Source organism: Dromiciops gliroides, chromosome 1 (assembly GCF_019393635.1).
Source record: "Dromiciops gliroides isolate mDroGli1 chromosome 1, mDroGli1.pri, whole genome shotgun sequence".
Lineage (NCBI taxonomy): Eukaryota > Metazoa > Chordata > Mammalia > Microbiotheria > Microbiotheriidae > Dromiciops > Dromiciops gliroides.
Window position 1 is genome coordinate 523,731,520 of NC_057861.1, and position 24,316 is coordinate 523,755,835.

The 24,316-nt window shown below is 37.5% G+C and overlaps 1 protein-coding gene across 2 annotated transcripts in view; it reads left to right on the forward strand.

Moving 5' to 3' along the window:
* GABBR2 (gamma-aminobutyric acid type B receptor subunit 2) overlaps window positions 1–24,316 on the forward strand; it is an 866,539-nt gene that overhangs the window by 213,592 nt on the left and 628,631 nt on the right. For both annotated transcript variants that reach the window (XM_043976613.1, XM_043976612.1), the window contains exon 2: window positions 18,757–18,894. In XM_043976613.1, the coding sequence (XP_043832548.1) occupies window positions 18,757–18,894 (138 nt within the window). The remainder of the gene's footprint in view (window positions 1–18,756; window positions 18,895–24,316) is intronic.

Genomic DNA, 24,316 nt, shown 5'->3' on the forward strand with positions numbered 1-24,316 from the left:
CTATGTTTGTAGTTTTTTGTTGGGGCCTATCATTTCATTGATGAAGGAAGATCATTGGTGAGGAAATACCCTCTACCATGTAGATGGGCAACTATTCTGCACTTTAATGGTCTTAGAAAGTTGTCTGTAACAGACACTGAAGGGTTAATTGAATGATACAGAGTGAATATACATTATTATATGTTGCAGATGGGACATGAACTAAACTTGACCTGACTCCCAGCCCAGTTCTCCAGACATAAAATCTTGCTGCCTCTCTTTTCCTTTGTGACTATGTCTTAATATCATGAATCATCCCTTTGATACTCTCTTCCTTTTTTTCTGGATTCCTTTTTATTTTTGACCTTTACAACTTTTATTATATTACCCTCAACATTCTATTGGGACATGCTTTAGTAAATTAGCAACTTCTCTTTTAGTAACCTATATTCAAAGTTTTTATCAGTGACTCGAATGAAAATGCAAATGACACACATTTCAGATCTGTAGATTATGAGAAGCTAGAACACATATATAACATGTTAGACAATGCAAGGGGATATTGACAACATGAAAGGAAGAGCCAAATTTTATAATCAACTTTTTATTCAATTTTTAAATTTTAAAATCTTAATAGAGGGTTGAGAACAGTCAGGGAGATGAGTTCAAATGTGGCCTCAGATGTTAGCTATCTGACCCTGGGTAAATCACTTAACCTCTTGGCCTCAGTTTACTCATCTGTTAAATGGGGATAATAATAGCACCTACTTCACAAGATTGTTGTGAGATAGTCCAATGAGATAATAATAATGACGACAATAATAATAGCTAGCATTTACATGATGTTTTATGGGTTGCAACGAGTTTTTTATATGTTAACTCACTTGATAACACATGTAAAGTGACTTACAAACCTTAAAATGTTATATAAATAAATGCTAGATATTATTCTAGGATTTAAAGAAATATATACAGATTCTTTTTTCTTGTAACCTCATTCCTTAAGAGGACCCGTGTTGCTCCAGTGTTTAATTGGAGTTAACTTTTTTTGGTGTGGGCTTCTGACAAGGAATCCTTTGAGGAATATTAATTACTCCAGTTTGTTCTTTTGCCTCATAAAAGAATGATCCAGTCTGTGGAATAACTGTTTTTGGATCCAAGGCCCTTTATTTCAGTTTTATGTAAATTTTGGAACATGTTCTCCTTTTAGCCTTTATTTCTGATATGTTGATGAGATCTTACCCCAACAGAACTTTTTTTGATATAGCAATTTCCCTTCCCTTTTTTGCTGCTTGGTAGAACTTTTATCTTTGAGGTTTAGGAACTTGACAGTAAGGAGCCTTGGGCATTTTTTGCTCTGAGGATTTTACTAGAGGGTACTTATTCAGTGAATTCTCTTCATTTGGGTGGCTCTTTTTCTGTTCCAAATCATGTTTCTCAAATCATTCTCTGAATTCCATCCAGAGTTGGCTTTTCTCTCACTTTCCTTTAGAATGTCCATTATTTCTAGGTTAAACCATCTTGTTCTCTTTCCTAAGTTATTAAGGCTGACTTACTTTGCTGCCTTCTATTTGTTTCAACCCCACATATCCTCAAATTGTCATTTCAGTCTCTCTTCCTTGTTACCAGCATACTGTATACTCAGCAGTTTGTACTTAGCTTAAATATCTCCAGTGATGCTTTTAGGTTTCCAAGACATATGTCAGATTCTCAATTTCTTCCTTTATCTTCTTTTTTAAAAAAATAGAACATGATTCTTTCAAAGAGAGTATCAACCATTCTATTCTCTTGCATGAAATTTCTCAAGTTCCTTTGCACTTCTACCCATGGTCTTATTGCTTCATTATTCTCTAATATTCTAGAATATTTTATTGTACCAGGATTAGTTTTATTCAGATTATTCATTATTGTCATTATTATTATTATTTTGTTGTTGTAGCTATTGTACTTTCCAAGGTATCTATACCTGTAGTTGATAGGTTGGTATTCAACAAGTGATCTTGCTCAGGCTTCCATCATCCCTAAAGTCAATGAAAATCCTTTTGTTTTATCATTTTTATGTTATTACACACACACGTGTGTGTGTGTAATAACACATATGTGGTTTCCTGTGATATTTTTGACCATTTTTTTCTCCTGTCTCTTAATCTGATGACTCATTGTAGAACAGGAGTAACCTTAAGCTCTTCACATCCATGCCAGTAGATCACAAGTCCCTCCTTCTCTTTCTCATTCTTTTTCATCAACATCATCAATCTTTCTAAGATGACTGTTCTTGTATTTGTAGAGTGAATATTCACCCAATTATCTTACTCACTCTTCCCAAAAGTTAATACAAATCATTTTATTTAACATTAATATTGTTGTTTATAGTGGAGACCCTTATAAATCCAAAAGGGTAGACCTAATCCAGTAATTTATTAAATTTAGTTGATAAAAGAATTAAAGAGAGTTTGTTGTATAATGGAAAGAACACCTGATTTGGTAGTAAGGAGACATTAATTCTTGTTAGTTTTCTGCTACTTACTTCCATGCAATCTTGTGTGAGATGCTATCAACTTTTATGGGTCTCATTTTCCTTAGTTGCTTTAAAAAGGGGCTGTATTAGAACAAGAGTTTTTAATCTGGGATCCATGAGCTTGGTTTTTTTTATATTCTAATAGCTGAATTTCAACATAATCCTCTTTTTTGTAAACCTATGTGTTTTACTTTATGCATTTAAAAACATTATTCTGAGAAGAGGTCACAAGACTGCCAAAGGGGTTCATGACACAAAAAAGGTTAGGAATCCTTATATTAGATGATCTTTAAAGTCCATTCTTGTTCCAATATTTAGTGATTCTACTATTCCATGACATAACTATTTCAAACATGCATAATAATAGATAACATTGAGAGTCATTAGATAACATTGAGAGGGTGGTAAGACTGAAAGGGCATTAGATTTGCAGTTCAGTGATGTGGCTTCATATCCCAGTTCTGACATATATATTGTGACAATGGGCAAGTCTCTATCTCTCCGAGTCTCACTGTCTAAAGGGAATCCACTTACATTTGGACTCTATGCAGGATAGCTTCTGTGACAAGAAAAAGCATCTTTGTTAGTGGAAGCTCTTCAGGCCGATCTACTGGATCAAATGCTTTTTGTACTCAACCAACAATAATCACAATGGGATCTTGTAATCGCCCTACATTTCACTCAATTGCTTGGCCATGGTCTTCCATAGAAAATCCTTTGTTAAAATCTACCTGTTCCCTTCTCATATATAAAAATTATAACCTTAATTCACAAGCAGAACTTTCTCACATAGATGTGATCAAGCTGAATAAGTAGGTATATGTGTCAATACATACTGACATATTCCTAATTGCTTTTGTTGATTAGTAAAACTACCCAAGACTCTTTCCATTCTTTGGATATCTTTCTCAATTCAAACTCTAACAGAAAAGGATCCTTCAGTGCTTTCAGAATTATGTCAATTTGAACATACTTTTTTTTTTCTCAGCATGGATTTGGCTTATGCTTATTATAAGCACTCAACAATAAAATAACCAAGGGTCTTGTGAGGTGATGTGGATGTGTGTGTGTGTGTGTGTGTGTGTGTTTGGTTGAAGTATAAAACCAAACCTACAAATTCTTTTGTTTGCTTCTCCAAGAAGAACCTTGCATTTAGCTGCAACTTCTTCTTGCTGTGATTAATGTTTCACAACTTCTCAGCACCTAGCATAGGGCTTGATACAAAATAAGAGCTAATAGATGCTTGCTGAACATTTCTGGCTTTGTTTATTGCGAAAATGTGAGCTCTTATATGGTTCATTCTTTTACATACATGATATTTTACTTTTTCCCAATTACATGTTAAAACAATTTAAAAACATTTTTTAAAGTTCTGAGTTCCAAATTCTATCCCTGTTTCCTTCCCTCCCTTTCCTCCACCCTACCCAAGACAGTAAACAATCTCATATAGTTTATATATGTGCAATCATCTTCCTGAGTTCAAATCTGGCCTCAGACGCTTACTAGCTATGTGACCTAGGAGAAGTTTACCTAACTCTGTTTGCCTCAGTTTCTTCATCTGTAAAATAAACTGGAGAAGGAAATGGCAAACACCTCAGTATCTTTGCTAAGAAAACCTCAAATGGGTCACGAAGAGTTGGACGTGACTGAAAATGACTCAACAATAATAACAAATGTGTGTGTATGTGTGTGTGTATGCACACCTTCAATTGTTGCAAATCACAATCTGTTTACAATAGTCAGGGATATTTAAGACTTTCAAAGGCCAAAAAAATTTCATGATCCTTTGACCAATCTGGTAATGAGCTCCTTATAGTGCTTGGATGACAAGTAGGCAGTTCATCTACCAGATACATATTTGAAGCCTTTCCAGGCCAATAGAAGTTCAAAAAACTTGTGGTCCACTGGTAGGGACAGTGAGAGATCAACATTATCTCCCCCTGCCCCCAGATTACAATGGGGAATCAGATTAAGAGGTAGGAGAGCAAATAATCACAAATATCACAGGAAACTACATGAGTGTTTATTTGTATAAAAAGAAGGAAAGAAGTTTGTATAATCAGATCTCATTATTCTAGAAATCAGTGATTATTAAAACTATCTGATACAGGATTTAAAAAATTGAAAAACAGTCCAGTAAAATAGATATTCTAATCATGATTCAGAAGCAAATGTATAGAGCTAGACTAGTGTTTGTGAAACCCAAGGTCATAAAAATCTGGGGAAAGAATTCATTATTCAGGAAAAATCATTAGAATAATTGGATAGCAGTTTGACTGTAAATGGGAGTAGATGTCATCTCACTCCATTCAGCACAATAAAAATCAAGGAGAACAATTATCTAACTATAAAAGGCACATCATTTAAAAAAGCATAATGAAGTATTGTACCTTTCACTGCCATGGAAAAGGGAAATTTTCTGAACCATCCACGACTTAGAAGGTATTATAAGAGACATAATAGATGAATTTGATGATATAAAATAAAAGGTTTTATACAATAAAAATCAATATATAAAGTATAAGAAGAAAAGACAGACTAGAGGGAAGATCTTTGCAAAAATAATGTCTGACCTATGTATGATATCTCAAATCATAAAGAAATGATTCAAGTGTAAGATCTGTCTTCTAGTCCATAAGTAATTAAAGTATATGTAAAGGGAGTTCTCTAAAAAATAACCACAACTAACAACCACCAATGAAAAAAATTCAAATGATTAAATTATAAAAATGCAAATTAAATCAACTTCAAAACAATACCTTATATCAATCCAATTTGGCAAAGATCAGAAAAATCAACACCAGCATAACTGTCGAAGTACAAGTATTCTAAGAAATGGAGCTCTCACAGATTTAGAGCTCAAAGACACATTTGAGATCATGTAGTACAAATTCATCATTTTGCAGATGAAGAAACTGAGGCCAAGAGAAGGGAAGTGATTTGTCCAAGGTGACACTGATATAAAGTTGCAGAGCTGGGATTTGAACCCAAATCCTGATACCAAATCTAACTAACCAAGTTCAAACCCCACCTTATACACTCATTAGCTGTACAACCTTGAGCAAGTCACTCAGCTTCAATTTCCTTATCTGTAAAATGTAAAATGTACAATTAATAATAATACCCACTTCCCAGGATTGTTATAAGGATAAAATGAGATACCATTTTTAAAGTGCTTTGGAAATCTTAAAGTACCATATAAATGCCAGGTATTAATATTAATTATGCAAAAACAATCAACAAAATAATTACAGCTGGCTATATATGCCATATTCCACACCTATAGGCCAAGTACCTGCATATTAAGAGGAGGGGTGTGTGTTTCATCCTCTAGTCTTAGGAACTAAGTAATCTGTACAATTAATCTGACTTCTCCTGTCTTTCGGTATTGTTTTCATTTACGTTATTGAAGTCATTGTTTAGATGCCTTTAGGTTCTGCTTTCTTTGCTCTGAATTGTTTCAAACATCTTCCCATTTTCTCTGAATTATTCATATTCATCATTTCTTACAGCACAACAATATTCCATTACATTTATATACAACAGTTTGGTTAGTCATCCCCTAATAGACAGGCACTTACCTTATTGGCAGTTTTTTGCTACTACAGAGTGTTGCCACCAAGCCTGTTGTCATGAACATTGTGTTACGGCACTTTCTCAAACATTGATCTTCTCGGGATTGTACACAATATTTGAAGAGCAGACATGGACTCTGCTTGCTGGAGATGATATTCATATGCTAACTTGTAACCAAACTTTCGAGCTGAAAGACTCACTAGTCCAACTCCTTTATTTTACAGATAAGAAAGCTGAGGTCCTGTGAAGTTAAATGATTTGCCCCTGGTTACTCAGGTAGTCAGAGGCTTGTGTGGCCTTAGAAAAGTCACTTCACCCTGTTTGCCTCAGTTTCCTCATCTGTAAAATGAGCTGGAGAAGGAAATAGCAAACCGCTCCAGTATCTTTGCCAAAAAAAAAAAAAAAAGGGGACCATTTCACAACTGAAAAACAACTGAACAACAAAGGTATCAAAGGCCATTATATGTGGTCTTTGAGGTCCCCTACAACTTCCAGATTGGCTTTCCTCACAACTATGTGAGGGAAACCATTAATTTTTTTTCCAGGGCATTGAGGGTTAAGTGACTTGCCCAAGGTCACATAGCTAGTAAGTGTCAAGTGTCTGAGGCTGGATTTGAACTCAGGTCCTCTTGAATCCAGGGCTGATGCTTTATCCACTGCGCCACCTAGCTTCCCCGAGACCATTAATTTTTAATGAAGAAGCCTTTATAAGTGCCCACCATGTGCTAGACACTGTAATTGGTACTGAGGATATTGATTGTTAATAATTGAAACAATTCCTGCCATCAGGGAGCTTATATTCTACTGTACAGTGAGTACAGAGTGAGGGTTGTATGTAATGGAAGGGAGAGGGTCCATCATTGGGTAGTGGGGTCGCAAATCAGGAACTGGAGGAGGAACTGGCAGTCAGAAGCCATTGAGGTGGGAGGGGGAAGATTGTTAAAGGAATGAGTCCAGGGAAGGCTGGAACACGAGAGAGGAGACCACTGAAAGCCCACACTGTCCAGTAGTAGGGCTTAGGGCTGAAGTCCAGTGCTGGGGGCCTATCCAAGCCCTCTGGCCTCTTTGTCAAATGACCTCAAGGTTGATTCATTCTGACCTAGGACTCTGGGATACTGGACAATCCACCTTTGCTATGGCACGATCCCCTACCTCATCCCCTACCCCACAGTGCCTAGAGTGCTTTCCTGGGAAATTGCCTTCAGAAGAAGAAAACTAAAATCAAATCAGAGAGGCTAAGAGACCTGCTCCTGGTTACAAAGGTGGTAAGCACTGGAGACAGGATAAAAACATCCATGTCACTTCTGACACTGCAGAGTGTTAGATTTAGAATCAGAAGTTGTTCTGTCGGTTCAAACCCTCTATGACTCCCATTTGTGGTTTTCTTGGCAGAGATACTGGAGTGGTTTGCCATTTCTTTCTCCAGCTCATTTATAGATGAGGAAACTGAGGCAAACAGGGTGAAGTGACCTACCCAGGGTCGTGCAGCTATTAAGTGTCTGAGGCCAGATTTGAACTCAAGAAGATGAGTCTTCCTGACTCCAGGTTCAGTGCTCTATGCACCATGGTGCCACCTAGCTTCCCAGAGTCACAGGACCTGTGCTCAAAGTCCCTCTCTGTGTCTTATACTACTTGTGTGACTCTGGGAAAGTTATTAATTTCCCTGGACATCAGTTGCTTCTATAACATGAAGCCACTGGATTAGATACACTCTAAAGTCCCTTCCATGAACTATTGACTGAATGAAAATTTATTAAGCAAATACTATGTGCAAAAACACTATGCTAAGTATTGCAAATGCCAGCACAGAAGCACAACAGACCCTGATCTCAAAAAGTTCATATTCTAACTGGGGAAATAAGTTATATATGGAGTTCTCAGCCACGAATCAGGTGGAAAAGTCCCCGTGGTCCTTAGGCTATAACACCAGAGCTGCCTTAATGTTATTTTCTTTGACCCTATGACCCAAGATCAGTGCTCATTCTTTTAGTATCATGCTTCCCCTTCAGGAAAGAACTTTAGCCACTTCTCTCTCTACTCCAATCCTCTCATTTTAGAGGGGATATTGAATCTTGAGTTTGTATCTTATTTTTTTAATTTAATTTAATTTAATTTAATTTTTAGTGAGGCAATTGGGGTTAAGTGACTTGCCCAGGGTCACACAGCTAGTAAGTGTCAAGTGTCTGAAGCCAGATTTGAACTCAGGTCCTCTTGACTCCAGGGCCTATGCTCTATCCACTGTGCCACCTAGCTGCCCCACCTCTTATTTCAAGACACTCCTCAGATACCATGTTGTACATGGAGTCTTTCCAGATCCCTCAACTGCTAGTATCCTTCCTCCAAAACTACCTTGCATTTAACTACTTTGTATATATTTGTATTTATTATGGACTTTATATTTATGCTTTAGATATTCTTATATACCACCCAATAGGAACTGCTTCATTATGTATCTTCCTATCACAGTGCCTGGCACATAGTCAGCACTTAATAAATACTTGTTAATTAATTGATTGATTAATCCCATAACATTGTGCCTTTGTGATTCTATTTCCAATATATGAAATCAGCCCCTTTCCCTCAGATATCAGCTTTGTTTGTTGGATGTCTACCCATCCTGTAAAGCTCAATTCAAATTGCTAAAAAAAAAAAAAGGCATCCTTGATACAAATGGCTTGCTCATTAAGTTGTAGAATAACCATAACCTTCCACCAAAGAAACTTAGTGTTAAGACTTCTTCAAATTTGACTCTAAAAAAAATTTGACTCTAGCCCACTGTCCTCAACAGCTACTCCAAACCTTTACTTTTGTCAAGCCTTTAAATTCTTATCAAGCTCTTCCCTTAGCAGATGTGCTGGAGACTTTCCATTGAGGCCTCCTTCCCTCCTTGTCCATACTCCACATCTCAAACCTCTCTCCCCAACCTCTCTTCCCTTACGTCTGTCTCTGAGGAAGCGGTGGCCCTTCTCCTGGACAACATTAACTTGGCCCTTCTTGCCATTTCCCTCCTGCTTCCTCCATCAACTTACCTTCTCAATCTTCCATTCTGACTCTTTCTTTTTTTCTTAGACTTTTATTTTCCAAATTACATGCAAAAGCAAATTTTGACATCAATTTTTTTTTTAAACTTTGTGTTCCAACTTCTCTTCCTCCCTCCCCACCCCAAGAACTCAAACAATTCAACATAACTTATACATGAGTAGTCATGGCAAACAATTCTACATTATCTAGGTTGTGAGATAAAACAGATAAAAACAAAACTTCAGATTAAGGAATTGTCAAAAAAAATGTGTTTCAGTCTGTTTTCAGATACCATCAGTTCTTTCTCTGTAGATGGACTGCAATTTTCTTAAGTTCTTCAGAGTTATATTGGATCATTGCCTTACTAAAAATAACCACATGCTTCCAAGCAGATCATCTTACTCTAATGCTCTTATTTTGTATACAGTACATTTCTCTCTGCTTCAGTTCATGTGGGTCTTTCCAGTTTTTTTGATAGCATCCTGTTCATCATAATTTTTATGTAGTACCTTGAACTTGACAGAATTCTCTTCACAATAGCCCAGCACAGTAGGTACCATACGTTTTGACATTGTAGTCAATCATCATAACTGTTTCCCTCCATTCCATTCCCTTCCAATGATATTTATTCTATTATCTATCTTATTTTGCCCTAATCCTCCTCAAAAGTGTTTTGCTACTGACTGCCCCCTCCCCTGCTCTACCCTTCCTTCATTCACCCTTCCCTCCTTATCCTCTTCCCCTCTTCCCCTCCCCCTTTCCTGTAGGGTAAAATAGATTACTCTTCCCTATTGGGTGTGTGTGTTATTCCCTCCTTAAGACCAGTCTGATGAGGTTAAGGCCTTTGAGCTAATTCTGTTTTCTAAATTTTCTTCCTCCCTCCTCAACTCTCCCTATGAAATCAAGCAATTCAATATATGTCATACATGTGGTCATTCTGACTCTTATCTCTTTGGATCATGATTTCTTTATCTGTAAAAGGAGGGGTTGGATGGCCTAATCCTTAAGATCACTTCTATGTCTAAAATTGAGCTATGCCCTAACTAATCTTCATTAATGCAGAGGACATTTCTGATCAAAAAAGTAATGCCCAATACAGAGCTGTGCATACAGTAGGTACCTAATTATTATACCTTGAACTGAATACCAGCTAGCAGATGGTGGGAGATAATTCATTTTTATTTAATCTAGAGTTATTTTAATTATTAGAGTCATTTGTTTAGAGATGTATTAAGTAAATTCTTGATTTATTGAGTATATTCTATATATAGAATTATTAGTCATTTGTTTAAAGATTTATTGAGTATATTCTATAGATATGACTTCAACAGGGTTGTTATATGGATCAAATGAGATAAGTTATGCAAAGTAAGCCTTTAAAATGTTATAGAAATGTTAGCCATTATTATCAGCATCAATATTATTGAACTATAAGGGGGATTTTAAAATAAATAAGGGAAAGATTCAAGTAGCATTTCCTTTTTTTCCTGCCAAAATAATGGTGAATCAAACACTTCCCAGTGCCTGACAATAAAAATGTAGCAGAACTTGATTCTTTGCCTAGAAAAAAGACAAGATTACATTTTGTCTGGAGGTATAATGCTGATTATTTAAAAATTGGGATCGTCATTTGGCCTCTATCAGAAGAGAGTTTGCCAAGACCATAGTGTGTCACTGGTAGAGCCTTTTTGTAGAACAAAAGCTTGAAGCCGTCTTGACATTTAAAGACAAAACATTCAGATTCTGAAAATAAACCAATCAACTTATTCAAATGAATTATTCTCACATTGAAATGCCAAAAGAATTCTTCTTAAAACAGATTTATTAGTTGAAAATTCACTTGTGAAGGCTTCAAATTCAATTGCCTTTCAAACTGTAGTCAGCAAGAAACCATTGTCCCTATCATATAAATCAAGGCAAAGTAATTGGCTGGTGTCTGGCCCTGCTCTAACATTGTCAGTCACCCCCAAGAACAGAAAAATTAGAGTGAGAAAGAAAAATGGTTACATTAATTATCTTTATGTAATCTTTTGTTGTATAAAATTTATATAACATGTCACTATAATGATTTCATAGATGTAACAATTCATATATAATATGTGATAGATCTGTACATATTCTTTGGTGTTCAGAACTGTGATTTTGTCAGTGTGGGAAACTTTACTATGGGAATTCCTACCAGTGATGCTGATCACCAACTGTTCTCTAATTTGTAGTCTCAGAGAGGTGCCTGGAACCCTGACAGGTTAAGAGTCATGCCTATAACTAGTATGTGTCAGAGGTAGGACGTGAACCCAGCTCATTCAGTCCTATCTGACTCTTCATGACCCCGTGGACCATCATATCAATACTATGCATGCGGTTTTCTTGGCAAAGATGCTGGAGTGATTTACTATTCCCTTCTTCAGTGGGTTAAGGCAATCAGAGGCAAAGTGACTTGTCCAAGGTTACACAGTTAGTAAGTGTCTGAGGCTGGATTTGAACTCAGGTCTTCCTGACTCGAAGCCCAGTGTTCTATCCACTAAGTAATCTAGCTGCATATATATGTGTGTGTGTGTGTGTGTGTGTACACACACATACACATATACAATAAATGTGTGTATATTATGTGTGTATGTATGTAATATGACATGGTATGGATATAGCTATATTAATATGTGTATGTATACATATAGATTGATCATATATAAATCTAGAACTAATATGTCTACATAGGCACTGGACAAGGATCTCACATTTAAAGTATCAACCATCCATATATATATATATATATATATTATATTATATTAATGTGTCAATATTTTACTTCAACTCAGTTCAGCATCTATTGACTGTTTGTTAAATCAGAAATTATTCAGGAATGTAAAGGGAATACAAGGACCAACCAAAAAAAAATCTTTTGCCAAAAAGAAGTTCTTATTCTAAGTGCTTTAATATGTAAATGAATAAGTAAACACAAGGTAATTCTTAACATATAAGTGATATCTAACCTATTTGTTGAAGATATATATTATATACCTAGAGCGGGAAAGCAGCATAATGGATATGGTGGAAGGATCAGTGTCAAGAAGACCTGGGTTCAAGTCTTGGCATATACTAACTTGGTATATACTAACTATGTGATTATGGGCAAATCATTTAGCCTCTCAGTGCCCAAGAACTTCTCTCAGACTGTCAGTGAGAGATGAGTTGCTGATCGACATTGATTGAATGAATTTCTGTACTGAGGACTTAAATCCATTAAATTGGGAGCCTCTTAAAGGCAGGGGTTATCTTTTGCCTTTCTTGTATCCTCCATGCTTAGCACTATGCCTGGCATATAGTAGGTGTTTAATAAATACTGACTGACTCCACACCACTGATGATGTAGGCCAGTAAGAAATAGACTTTATCTACATCCGTATCTTCCAGATATAGATACACATTTCACATGTATGTATATATGTATGAAATTAGTGTTCATCAACAACATGTAGTTTTGCTGTAATTCTAGCAGTCTGTAGGATAATGTGAGCTGGGGAAGGGGAGGGGAAGAGAGAGAGAACTGCTATACTGTAGCCAAGGAAGTTTGTCTTGCAGTTGAGTGTGTACAGAGAAATGATCATTCAGCCAAATAAAGATTTATCCATAATTCTGCTTGTCATAGAATGACAAGAGCCATGGCAGGGCCTCCAGTCAGCCTGAGGGTCTCAGGGTTATTCAGGGGGCACAAGATGAATTCTTCTATGCCTTTGTTTGGTTTTCCAGATTGTACAGGTTATAGGGAGATACTTAGCTTTTGGGGAGGCGAAAGAAGGATGATTAGAATCAATATTAATGTAGCTGACTTGTATTAATATTGTACCATCTCATGGCAATTTACTGGAATTGTCCTGAGCTGCAGATTGGAAAATGAGGTGAAAGTAATTCATGGAATTTTATTAAAGGTAATTCAATAAAATTCAATCCAATCCATTGGACTCAGAAACATGTTTGAAGACAAACTCCTTCTGTTGCATTTAGTTGTATGATAACAGGATGGAGACTTTTTTGTTTTCTTTTTTTTAAGGACCTCTGGCCTACAAAGAAGAAAAACCAGGTGAAACTGGTCCTTCCTCTTCCCCAATGGAATCTTATAGCATGGTATAATGGAAAAAGTGGTGGGCTTGGCCTTATGAGTGACCTGAATTTGAATCGTGCTTCTTACTTGCTATATAACCATGGATGAATTATTTAGCCTTAGTTCATATTTTCTTATCTCCAAAATGGTTATGATCATAATGTAATACCTATCTCACAAGGTTCAAAAGAGATAACGTGTGTTTGTGCTTTCTAATCTAGATCCATGTTATTATGGAATCCATCCATCTTCTTAAACTGATTCATGAATTTCCCCTACAATATCACTAACAATCAATCATCCAGCTTCTCTTGAATACTTGAACTCATTTACCTGAAAAGGCAGCCCACAGAAGTCTTGAAAGAGATAGGGGAGGTTAAATTTATCAAGTTTAAAAATTAAGACTAGAAAACATAAAACTTTATTTTGTGATATAATAATCTTAATACTTATACATGTGCTTTGAGCTAGGTGATGCAGTGGTTAGAGAGCTGGACTCAGAGTCAAGAGGAATTGAGTTCAAATCTCACCTCAGACACTTGCTAGCTGCATGACCCTGAACAAGTCACTTAACCTCAATTACCTTAAACATCTGGGGCCATCTCTAGTCGTCCTGATATATATCTTGCCACTGGACCCAGATGGCTCTGGAGGAGAGAGTGAGGCTGGTGACCTTGCACAGCCCTCCCTTACTTAAGTCCAATTCAGAGAAAGTCATGATATCACTCCCAATGTCATGGTCCTCTTTGAGAATGAAGGACAAACAACAACAACAACTTATGGTCAGTTAAGGAAGGGAGGGAGAAAGACACAGAAGGAAGAAAACAAATATTTATTGAGCACCTGCTATGTGGCCAGGCATTGTCCTAAACACTTTGTAAATATTATCTCATTTGATGTTCATAACAACCCTGGGAGGTGGATGTGATTATTATCCCCATTTTATAGTTGAGGAAACTGAGGCAGACAAAGCCTAAGGTACTGACTTGCTTTAAATGCCAAGTAGAAGAGAGTTTTAGTTGATCCTACAAGTAAAAAGGAGCACTAGAGTTAATTGGGTGAGAGAGGTAGTGACATGATCAGATATGGCCTTTAGGAAATCACTTTGGCAACTGCAATCCAAGGACAGCTGAGTGGTATAATGGATAAAATGACCCTGAGTTCAAATCCAGTCTCAGACATTAGCTGTCACTTAACTCAGTTTCTTCGCCAAACAAAGTCCAGCAGCAAGAGATAGAAAGAAAAATTTCATTTAAAGTAACTGTAGACAAGATAAAATATTTGGTAGACTACTTGCCAGGATAAACCCAGAAACCGTATGAACACAATTACAAACACTTATCACACAAATAAAGTCAGATCTAAATTAACCCTGTTTGTGTCAGTTTCTTCATCTGTAAAATGAGATGGAGAAGAAAATGGCAAACCACTGCAGTATCTTTGTCAAGAAAACCCCAAATGGGGTCACAAAGAGTCAGACATGACTAATCAACTAAACAACACCATCAACATTGGCAAATGTAATCAAGTGATGCATTGGAGTGGGGAGAGATTTGAGACAGAAAAATTTGAAGGCTGTTGCAGTAGTCCAGTATGAATGGCAGCTGATGCAAAGACACAAAATATGGGAGGGGGGGGGCAGCTAGATGGCGCAGTGGATAGAGCACCGGCCCTGGAGTCAAGAGTACCTGAGTTCAAATCCGGCCTCAGACACTTAACACTTACTAGCTGTGTGACCCTGGGCAAGTCACTTAACCCCAACTGCCTCATTAAAAAACAAAACAAAACAAAAACAAAATATGGGAGGAGGAATATAATATAAAAGGTTCATCAAGTTGGCCAGTTTAAATTCATTATAGAATGTATGGATGGGGTTGGTGTGAAATATGCCTGGAAAGGTGAGCCTTTATTTTATTCTAGAAGCAAGCATGTGCCATAGGAACTTCTTGAACAGTGGAGTAATATGGCCAGCACTATGCTTTAGAAATATCAAGGTAGGGGGCAGCTGGATGGCGTAGTGGATAAAGCACGGGCCCTGGATTCAGGAGGACCTGAGTTCAGGTCTGACCTCAGACACTTGACACTTACTAGCTGTGTGACCCTGGGCAAGTCACTTAACCCTCATTGCCTTGCAAAAAAAAAGAAAAAGAAAAATCAAGGTAGCCTTTTGGAGGGTGAATTGGAGAAGTGAGAAACTGGAAGCAAGGAAAAGAATTAGGAGGCTTTTATAAATCAAAGTGAGATGTGAGGAGGACCTAGTTTAGAATGGTATTGACATGAGTAGAGAGAAGGGGATTGATGAAAGAAATGTAGTGTCTATTGTCCATATTAGAGAGCTCAACCAATCCTCTTCCATGCCTTTGGAATGCACATGCATTTCCCTCTACTATGGCTAGAGTTTGCAAAATCAAAATTTAAACAAATTGGATACAATTTATCACAGTGTAAGAAGCAGCTCAGACTGTCCCATAATATCAATCAAGTCAGTGAAATGCTGACCTATTAGACAGCCTACCTTTAAGCCACATCAGTCAGTCAGAAGATGTTATCCATCTCATCTTCTCCAGCAAATTGCCCCCTCTATCATTTCCATTCTCTCCCTTCCTTTAATCTCTGTCTGCTGGCTGCTGCCATACTGGTACAAACATGGTTGTCTCTCCCATCCCCCCCAAACCCTCACCTGATCCATCCATCCCCACTAGCTATCATCCCATACCTGTCCTCCCTTTTGTGGTTAAACTCCTTGAAAAGGCTGTCTATAATAGGTGCTTCCACTTTCCTTTTATTCTCTCCTTAACTCTTTACAGTATGAGTTTCAACTTCATTATTTAAGTGAAATTACTTTCTCCAAAATTAACAATGATCTTTTGTCTGTGGAGGGGTGGGGGGTTCGGGGCAATGAGGGTTAAGTGACTTGCCCAGGGTCACACAGCTAGTAAGTGTCAAGTGTCTGAGACCAGATTTGAACTCAGGTGCTCCTGAATCCAGGGGCAGTGCTTTATCCACTGCGCAACCTAGCTGCCCCAACAATGATCTTTTAATTGCTAAATCTAATCATCTTTTTCAATCCTCATTCTCTTCTACTTCTCTGCAGCCTTTGGCACTGTGAATCACCCTCTTCTTGATATACTCTTCTCTCTAGGCTTCAGTGATACTTCTATATTCTGGTTCCCCTCCTACCTATCTGACCCCTTCTCAGTCTCCTTTGCTAGATCTTCATCCAGGTCACACTTTCTACTGGTGGCCATCCCCCAGAGCCCTGGACTGGGCTCTTTTCTCTTCTCCCTCCGTATTGTTTCACTGAGTGATCTTGGATTAATTATCATCTCTATGCTGATGATTCACAAATATACTAATCCCGCTCTAATCTCTCTCCTAACCTCTAGAGTCACATCTCCAGCTGCCTATTGGACATCTCAAACTGCATGCCCCATAGATATCTTAAATTCAACATGTCCGAAAAAAACCTATCTTTCCCCCAAATCCTTTTCTCTTACTAAGTTTCCCATTACTGTCAGGGGCACCACCATCTTCCCACTCAACCAGTCTTAAAACCTTGGTGTCATCCTTGATTCCTCATTCTCTCTCCTACTCCTTTCCTATCCCCACCATATACAATTTCATGCCAAGTCCCATCATTTTTACCTCTATACGAACTCTGGTATATGTCCCCTTCTCTCCTTTAATATTGCCATCACAGGGTACAGGCTCTCATCACCTCATGCTTGAATTACTGCAATAGCCTTTTGGTTGGTCTCCATGGCTCAAGACTTTCCCCAGTCCTGCCTATTGATTTTCTGAATATGCAAGCCTGACTATATCCCCTCCCCCCATTAAATAAATTCCAGTGCTTGTCTATGACTTCAAGTATTAAATATAAAAACCTCTATCTTTCAAATCCCCTCATCACCTGACCTGTCCTACCTTTCTAGTCTTTCTTACAGCTCCCTCCCTCCTATGTGCTCTACAATCCAGTGATAATGGCTTCCTTTCTGTTCTTTGAAAAGAATATTCAATCACTGGACTATGAATTTTCCCTGGGGATCCCCCCATTACTGGAATACTCTCCCTCTTCCTGAATTTCCTGTCTCTCTTCAAGTCCCAGCTAAAATCGCATATTCTACAAGAATCTTCCCCTGATCCACTCAAACACTAGTGCCTTCCCTCTGTTGATTGTCTCCAACCAATACCATATGTATCTTTTTAAAAAACATGGTTATTTTCATGTTGTGTCTCCCCCTTTATACCATCCGCTCCTTGAGAGCAGAAACTGTCCTTTGCCTGTCTTTGTTTGCATTTCCAGAACTTAGCACAGTTTCTGGTGCACACTAGGCACTTAATAAATGCATATTGACTGATTGACCCCAAATCACATACAACTCTATGTCCATATGAATGTACTTGGAATAGTAAGTCTCTATGAAGAGAAATAAAGATTTAGACAATAATAGTACAAAGAACTATTAACTGAAAAAAATTAGCCATTTGAATTGGAGACAGCTGGTGTGTGTCACTTAAGTATATCCAATCTTCTATTATGATTTATCTTTTTGTGTTTATGACTTGTCTCCCCAAAGAGAGTTGTGGGTAGGAACTTGCCCATTCTTCTTTGTATTCCTAGCAGTTAACATAGTAATAGTGATTTTAATACTTAACGGATGTTGAAAGATAGAGAAGGAGGAAGAATGAACCTCCACTGACTCATGCCACTTGGTAGCATGGAGGTGACTCCAGGTGCCCAAAGACCATGTTTACATAGTCTAAGTCATGGCAGATCTTACCAGTTTGGAAAGGCTTCGAGCATGTGTTGTGTTACTGAAATATAGCTAAGTGCACAGAGGTTTACTACCAGAGGGTCACCCAGCAGGGATATTTATTTAGTTACTCTAATTTATTAATATTATATACAGGGACAGCTAGGTGGTGCAGTGGATAGAGCACCAGCCCTGGAGTCAGGAGTACTTGAGTTCAAATCTGGGCTCAGACACTTAACACTTACTAGCTGTGTGACACCCTGGGCAAGTCATTTAACCCCAATTGCCTCACTTAAAAAAAATTGTAATCAAAGGTTTTCTGAGTCCTTGAAATACTGAAGAATATGAGAATCGTCACCTTCCTCTTCCCTCTCTTCCCTGTCTTTTCCAAAAGTGCTCTTTTTAAAATGCAAAATAATTCCTGGGAGAGGCAAGCTATTCATTCAGTAATATCTTGGTATGAGTGAGTTTGTCATATATCCTTATTCAGGTTATATGGGAGGAATAAAATGTTCTAGGGAGTGGGAGGTTATGGGATGGAAGGAATGCTTAAATTGAGTGAGGTAGAAGGAGATTGAAGGAGAATCTAAAGAAATCAAAGACAAAATTTAACTATTTGAGATTTTACCTCAGTTCTGCATACCTCCACCAAAATCAAGGTTTGATAAATATCTTCACTAGTGAAATCCAGCCCAATAGAAAGAATTTTGTGTTTAAATGTATTGTTCTTGGTAGTGGCCAGGAGAATTAATTTTAATACTAATTTCTCTCTCTCTTTTTTTTTTTTCTCTCTCTCTGGCCTTCTCCAGTGTGATAATGCAAAAGGGCTAAAAGCATTCTATGACGCAATAAAATATGGGCCTAATCACCTCATGGTATTTGGAGGAGTGTGCCCCTCAGTCACATCCATCATTGCCGAATCTCTCAAAGGATGGAATCTGGTACAGGTAAGAAAGGTATAAATACAGCACTTGTTACTGGTTGACTGAAAATTCTTTTTAAAAAAAATTCAAGCAAATGATAACTACATCTTTAAAAGTAAGTTTGGTTGGTTTGATTTTTTTTTTTAACTCAATGGCATAGTCTGATTTGATAATGAATGACTCAGGTTTTCTCCCTCAGCTAATACAAACCTTTGTGTTAAGTTGTGGGCTTAGAGAGAGGAACACAAACTCTTTGAGACCCCTGGGGTACCGGTGTTGCTGTTGTTTGCAAGTTCGGTTTGTGAAATGTGGTTGTTATCTGCTGGCTGGCAGGCAGGCAGTGGACAGCATTAAAGCTGTAACCTTTTGTCACGTTATTGGCCAAGCTTTGGGAGATTCCGATGTCACAGCCTTAGAAGTCAAGCAGGACCAAGATGACCAGGAAGCAAGACTTTTGAAAAAAATGTTCTTCTAAAGCAGGGAAAAGGGAGAGGGGGAAAATGAGAAGCACAGAGAGCTACAGAAAAAAAAATTGGCAGAGCTGAAGCAAAGTTATAACCAGGCATTCTGGAACCTGGGGCAGGCATGTGGTGAGGGTGGGGAGGGAGAGGGACTGGGCAAAGGAGGACCTTACTTAGGGTGTGGGGAAGCTTCAGGCTCCCACCTTCCAGGCTTCCATAGAAGCCCCCATCTTCATCACTGTCACAGGGGGCTTTGATGCAAACCACTCACTGTTTGGGTGAAGTTACAAGAGGGAAGGTGCAGTTTGTCTACTGCTAAGTGGGCCTCTGTGCCCTGCAGTGTAACTAATGAACCCCAAGCCCCAAGAGGAAATGGTAGGAACAGGGAGAGGGAAGAATCAGAACGACCATCACTGCTCTCCCTTGACCCCAGAGTAAGGTGAAAATATAAAACGTTTGCACCAGCAGGCCTTGGGTTCTCCCAGAAGTCATGTTACAGATGTAGGCTGGCTATGGCGTGGGATGAAAGGAGAGCTACCAGAGAAAGAAGACCAGCCCTCTGTAGCTTGATACCCTAGAGCAAAGTCCCCAGTTGTCTTGTTCTAGTTATGGCTCTGATCTAAAAGCAAGTGATATGGTGATAGCAAGGAGATTCCAGTGTGCATGCATAAATCTAGAGTCAAGAAAGAGTAGCATCCTTTAGAAGATCTTATGCCACAAATCAGCAAGGGAAGGTAGAGGAAAAAACACTAAGAGGGGAGGGAGAAGAGGGATCTGTGCAAGGGAGTGTCGAAAATTTCTCTGGGCTGAAGAAAAGAGCAGAAGGCCAAAGATAGGGCCTTCCCGAATACACAGAGAGTGAAAGGGGGAAGAAGAATTAAAGAAAGGGAAAGCAGTATTGGTCAGAAAAAAAGAAGGAAAACCGGGAGAGTCCAGGGGTAGATTTCAGGGCAAGGGGGACCACGAGGTTGGATGGTGAAAAATTACATCTTTGTTTTCGCTGACCTCTAATTAGAATTTAAGGTTTCTTTTAATTATTTTTTCTTTCTTTTCTTTTAATTATTTAAAAACATTATTCAGAGAAGGGCTTCCAAAGTTTCATCCGGACTGCTAAAAGGGCCTGTGACATTAAAAACATAAAGAAATCCTGGCTTAGACTATGCATTTGAGAAGTGATTGGTTTCTTATATCACTGACTTATGTATAGAATCTCCAAAGTGAAAGGTATCTCAGAGGTTACCTAGCCCAACATGCACCTGTCCCTTCTTGGTAACATCCCTGACAGGAAGTCATCTAGCCTCCATTTGAAGACTTCTAGTGATGGTAAATCCACTCTCTCCTGAGGTAGGCTTTTCCATCTTTAACAACTGCATTTTTTAGGAATCTGTTCCTTAATGCCTAACTATGCACTGTCCACTGCCATTCCTAGTCCTGTTCCCATGGGAACCTCCAAAACAAATTGAATTCTTTTTCCATATTCTTTTTTCTATATTCTATATACATATATATTCTATAGTCTTCTTTTCCCTTGAATTATTTAGCTATTATGACCCCCTCCCTAATCCTTCTCTTTTTTAGGACAAACACACCCAGTTCTTTAAATTGATGCATGGTCTCTAGTATCCACACCTTCAGGATCTTCTTTTGAATGCAATAAAATCTGAGTTTAAATCTAGCTTCAGATGCTTCCTAGCTGTGTGATCCTGGGAAAGTCACTTTACTTCTTTCTACCTCCATTTCCACAATTGTAAAATAGGAATAATAATTGCAACTCCCTGCCAGGGTTGTTGTGAAGATCAAATGAGATCATATCTGTAAAATGCTTAGCACAATGCTTGGCGCATACCAGGCACTTAATAAATTCTTCTTCCCTTCCCTTCCCCTTTGCCCTCCTCCACATTCTTATAACTCTTCTCTGGAGGACTCTGATTTGTCAGAGACCTTTCCAAAATGGGCCCAGAACTGGCAGACTTGGGCAGAGTAGAGTAGAACTCATTCAGCACATCACACTTTCCCAACTGAGTTTACATTTTAGGTTCACTCATACTGAGATTGCAGGTCAATCAAAATCCTCACTAACTACTTTTTAGTCATGCCTCTTTTCTTCTGTACTTTGAGGTTTAAAGACTCAACTGCAGGGGTTTATCAGTCATCTGGTGCTGGCTTTTATGATGAATGACTTGGAACATTTTTCATTTGGTTGGTGGTAGCATGCATTTCTTCTTTTGAGAACAGACTGTTAATATCCTTTGACCACTACCTATTGAATAGCTCTAGTTCTTATATATTTTAATCAATTTTCTCTATATCCTAGTCATTATACCATTTTCAGCAAAGCTTGAGACAAAGATGTTTAACCAGTAAACCTTTTCCCTTCTAATTTGAATTTCATTGATTTTGTTTGTACACAACCATTTCAATTTTAGGTCATCAAAATTATCCATTTTATATCCTGTGATCCTCTCCATCACTTATTTAGTTAAGAACTCTTGCCCTATACATGAAAAATGAAATGCATGTTCTTCCTTCCTTCTATAATTCATTTATGACATGACCCTTTCTATCTATATGGATATACATTTAGAGCCTATTGTGGTATGTAGTATAATATATTGATTTAAATAGAATTTCTACAAGCTTGTTTTCCAATTTTCCATACTTTTTTGTTGAATAGTAAATCCTTACACTAGTAAGTAGGGGACTGGGATTTACTGAATACCATGTAGCTAGGTGGTACAATGGATAAAGTACTGGTTGGTCCCAGAATCAGAAGATTCATTTTCCTGAATTCAATCCTGGCCTCAGACACTTATTAGCTGTGTGACTCTTGACAAGTCACTTACCCTTGTTTGTCTCAGTTTTCTCATTTGTAAAATGAGCTGGAGAAGGAAATGGCAACTCATTCCAGTATCTTTGCACAGAAAACCCAAATGGAGTCACAGTCAGACACAACTGAAAATGACTCAACAACATTAAAAAACAATATTTCTATTAAAATTTTTTGTAAATGTATTCATATAACTCCTTGTAAGTCTTAATAGGTAAATTCCCAGAGATATTTTAGACATTTTGCATTTATTTTGAAAGGAATATTTTTTCTATCTCTTTCTTCTTGGCTTTACTAGTAGTAATGTACAGAAAATATGATGATTTTGTAGCTTTACTTTATATTCTGCTACTTTGCTGAAGTTATTAAAGATTTCAGCTGAATTTTTAGGGTTTCCTAAGTATGCTGTCATAAGTCCTGCAAAAGAGCAGAATTTGGGGTTTTTTTTGTTTTGGTCTTCTCTTGTATTATTACTACAGCTATATTTTCTTTCTTTTTTTATAAAAGTATTTTATTATTTTCCAGTTTCATGTAAGAATAGTTTTCAACATTTGTTTTTATCCAAATTTTTCTCCCACCTTCCCTTCCCTTCCCCTTCCCCAAGATGGAAAGCAATCTGATATAGGTTATATATGTACAATCACATTAAACATATTTATGCATTAGTCATATAGTGAAAGAAAAATCAGAGCACATGGGGAAAACCTCAAAAAAGAAAGAAGAAAAAACAGCCCAAAAGTAGAAACAGTATGGTTCAGTCTGCATTCAGAATCCACAGTTCTCTTTTCTGGATGTGGAGACCATTTTCTATCCTGAATTTTTTGAAGTTGTTTTGGATCATTGCACTGCTGAGAAGAGCCAAGTGCATCACAGTTGATCATCACACTGTTTCTGTTACTCTGTTAATGATTCCACTCCTCTCACTCAGCATCAGTTCATGTAAGTCCTTCCAGGTTTCTCTGAACTCCTCCTGCTCATCATTTCATACAGCACAATAGTGTTCCATTACATTCATATACCATAGCTTGTTCAGCCATTCCCCAATTGATGGGCATTCCCTTGATTTCCAGTTCTTTGCCACCACAAAGAAAGCAGCTATAAATATTTTTGTACATGTGAGTTCTTTTACAGCTATATTTTGTAGAATTATATCAAATAGTGATTTCAACGGATGTCCTTGCTCTTTCTTTGTTCTTTTTTTTTTTTTTTGGTGAGGCAATTGGGGTTAAGTGACTTGCCCAAGGTCACACAGCTAGTAAGTGTGTAAAGTATCTGAGGTCAGATTTGAACTCAGGTCCTCCTGAATCCAGGGCCAGTGCTCTATCCACTGCTCCACCTAGCTGCCCCTCTCTCTTTGTTTTTATTGGAAAAGCCTAAAGCATTTCTCCATTATAGATAGTGCTAGTTCTTGGTTGAGAGATGCTATTTACCATATTGATGAATGATCTATTTGTTCCTATGCTTTTTAATGTTCTTAATAGAAAAAGTGTGTTTTTAAAAGCTTTTTCTGCATCTATCAATTTAATCATGTCATTATTATTGTTTTTGTTATTAATAAGGTCTGTTATGTTTATAGTTTTTCTAATATTGAACCAATTCTCTATTCCTCATATTCATAAAAACTGGTAATAGTACACAATATTTTAAATACATTGCCATGACTTCTTTGCTGTAGATTAATATTTTGTTTAATATTTTGTATTAATATTCATTAAAGATATTGGTCTACTGTTTTGTCTCTATTTTATGTATCAAGACCACACTTGTTTCTTAGAATTTAGCTGGATACATTCTTTTTTCATTTTTATAAATAATTTATGTAATATTGGAATTAATTATTCTTTGGATATTTGATCAAGCTCACGTAAAAATCTCTGGTGTTGGGTTTATTTTTGTTTTAGGAATTCATTTTTTGCTTATTCATTTTTTTACTGGGATTCAGTTATTTACATTCTCGATTTCTTATTCTGTTAATCTATATATTTTATAGTTTTGCAAATATTCCAACTTTTGATTTAAGCAATCATCTTTGGGCAGGTAGATAGCACAGTGGATAGAGTGCTAGACCTGGAATTAGGAGCTTGTTGCTGTTGTTCAGTTGTTTCAGTCATGTCTGACTCTGTGGCCTCTCTTTTGGGGTTTTTTGGCAAAAATACTG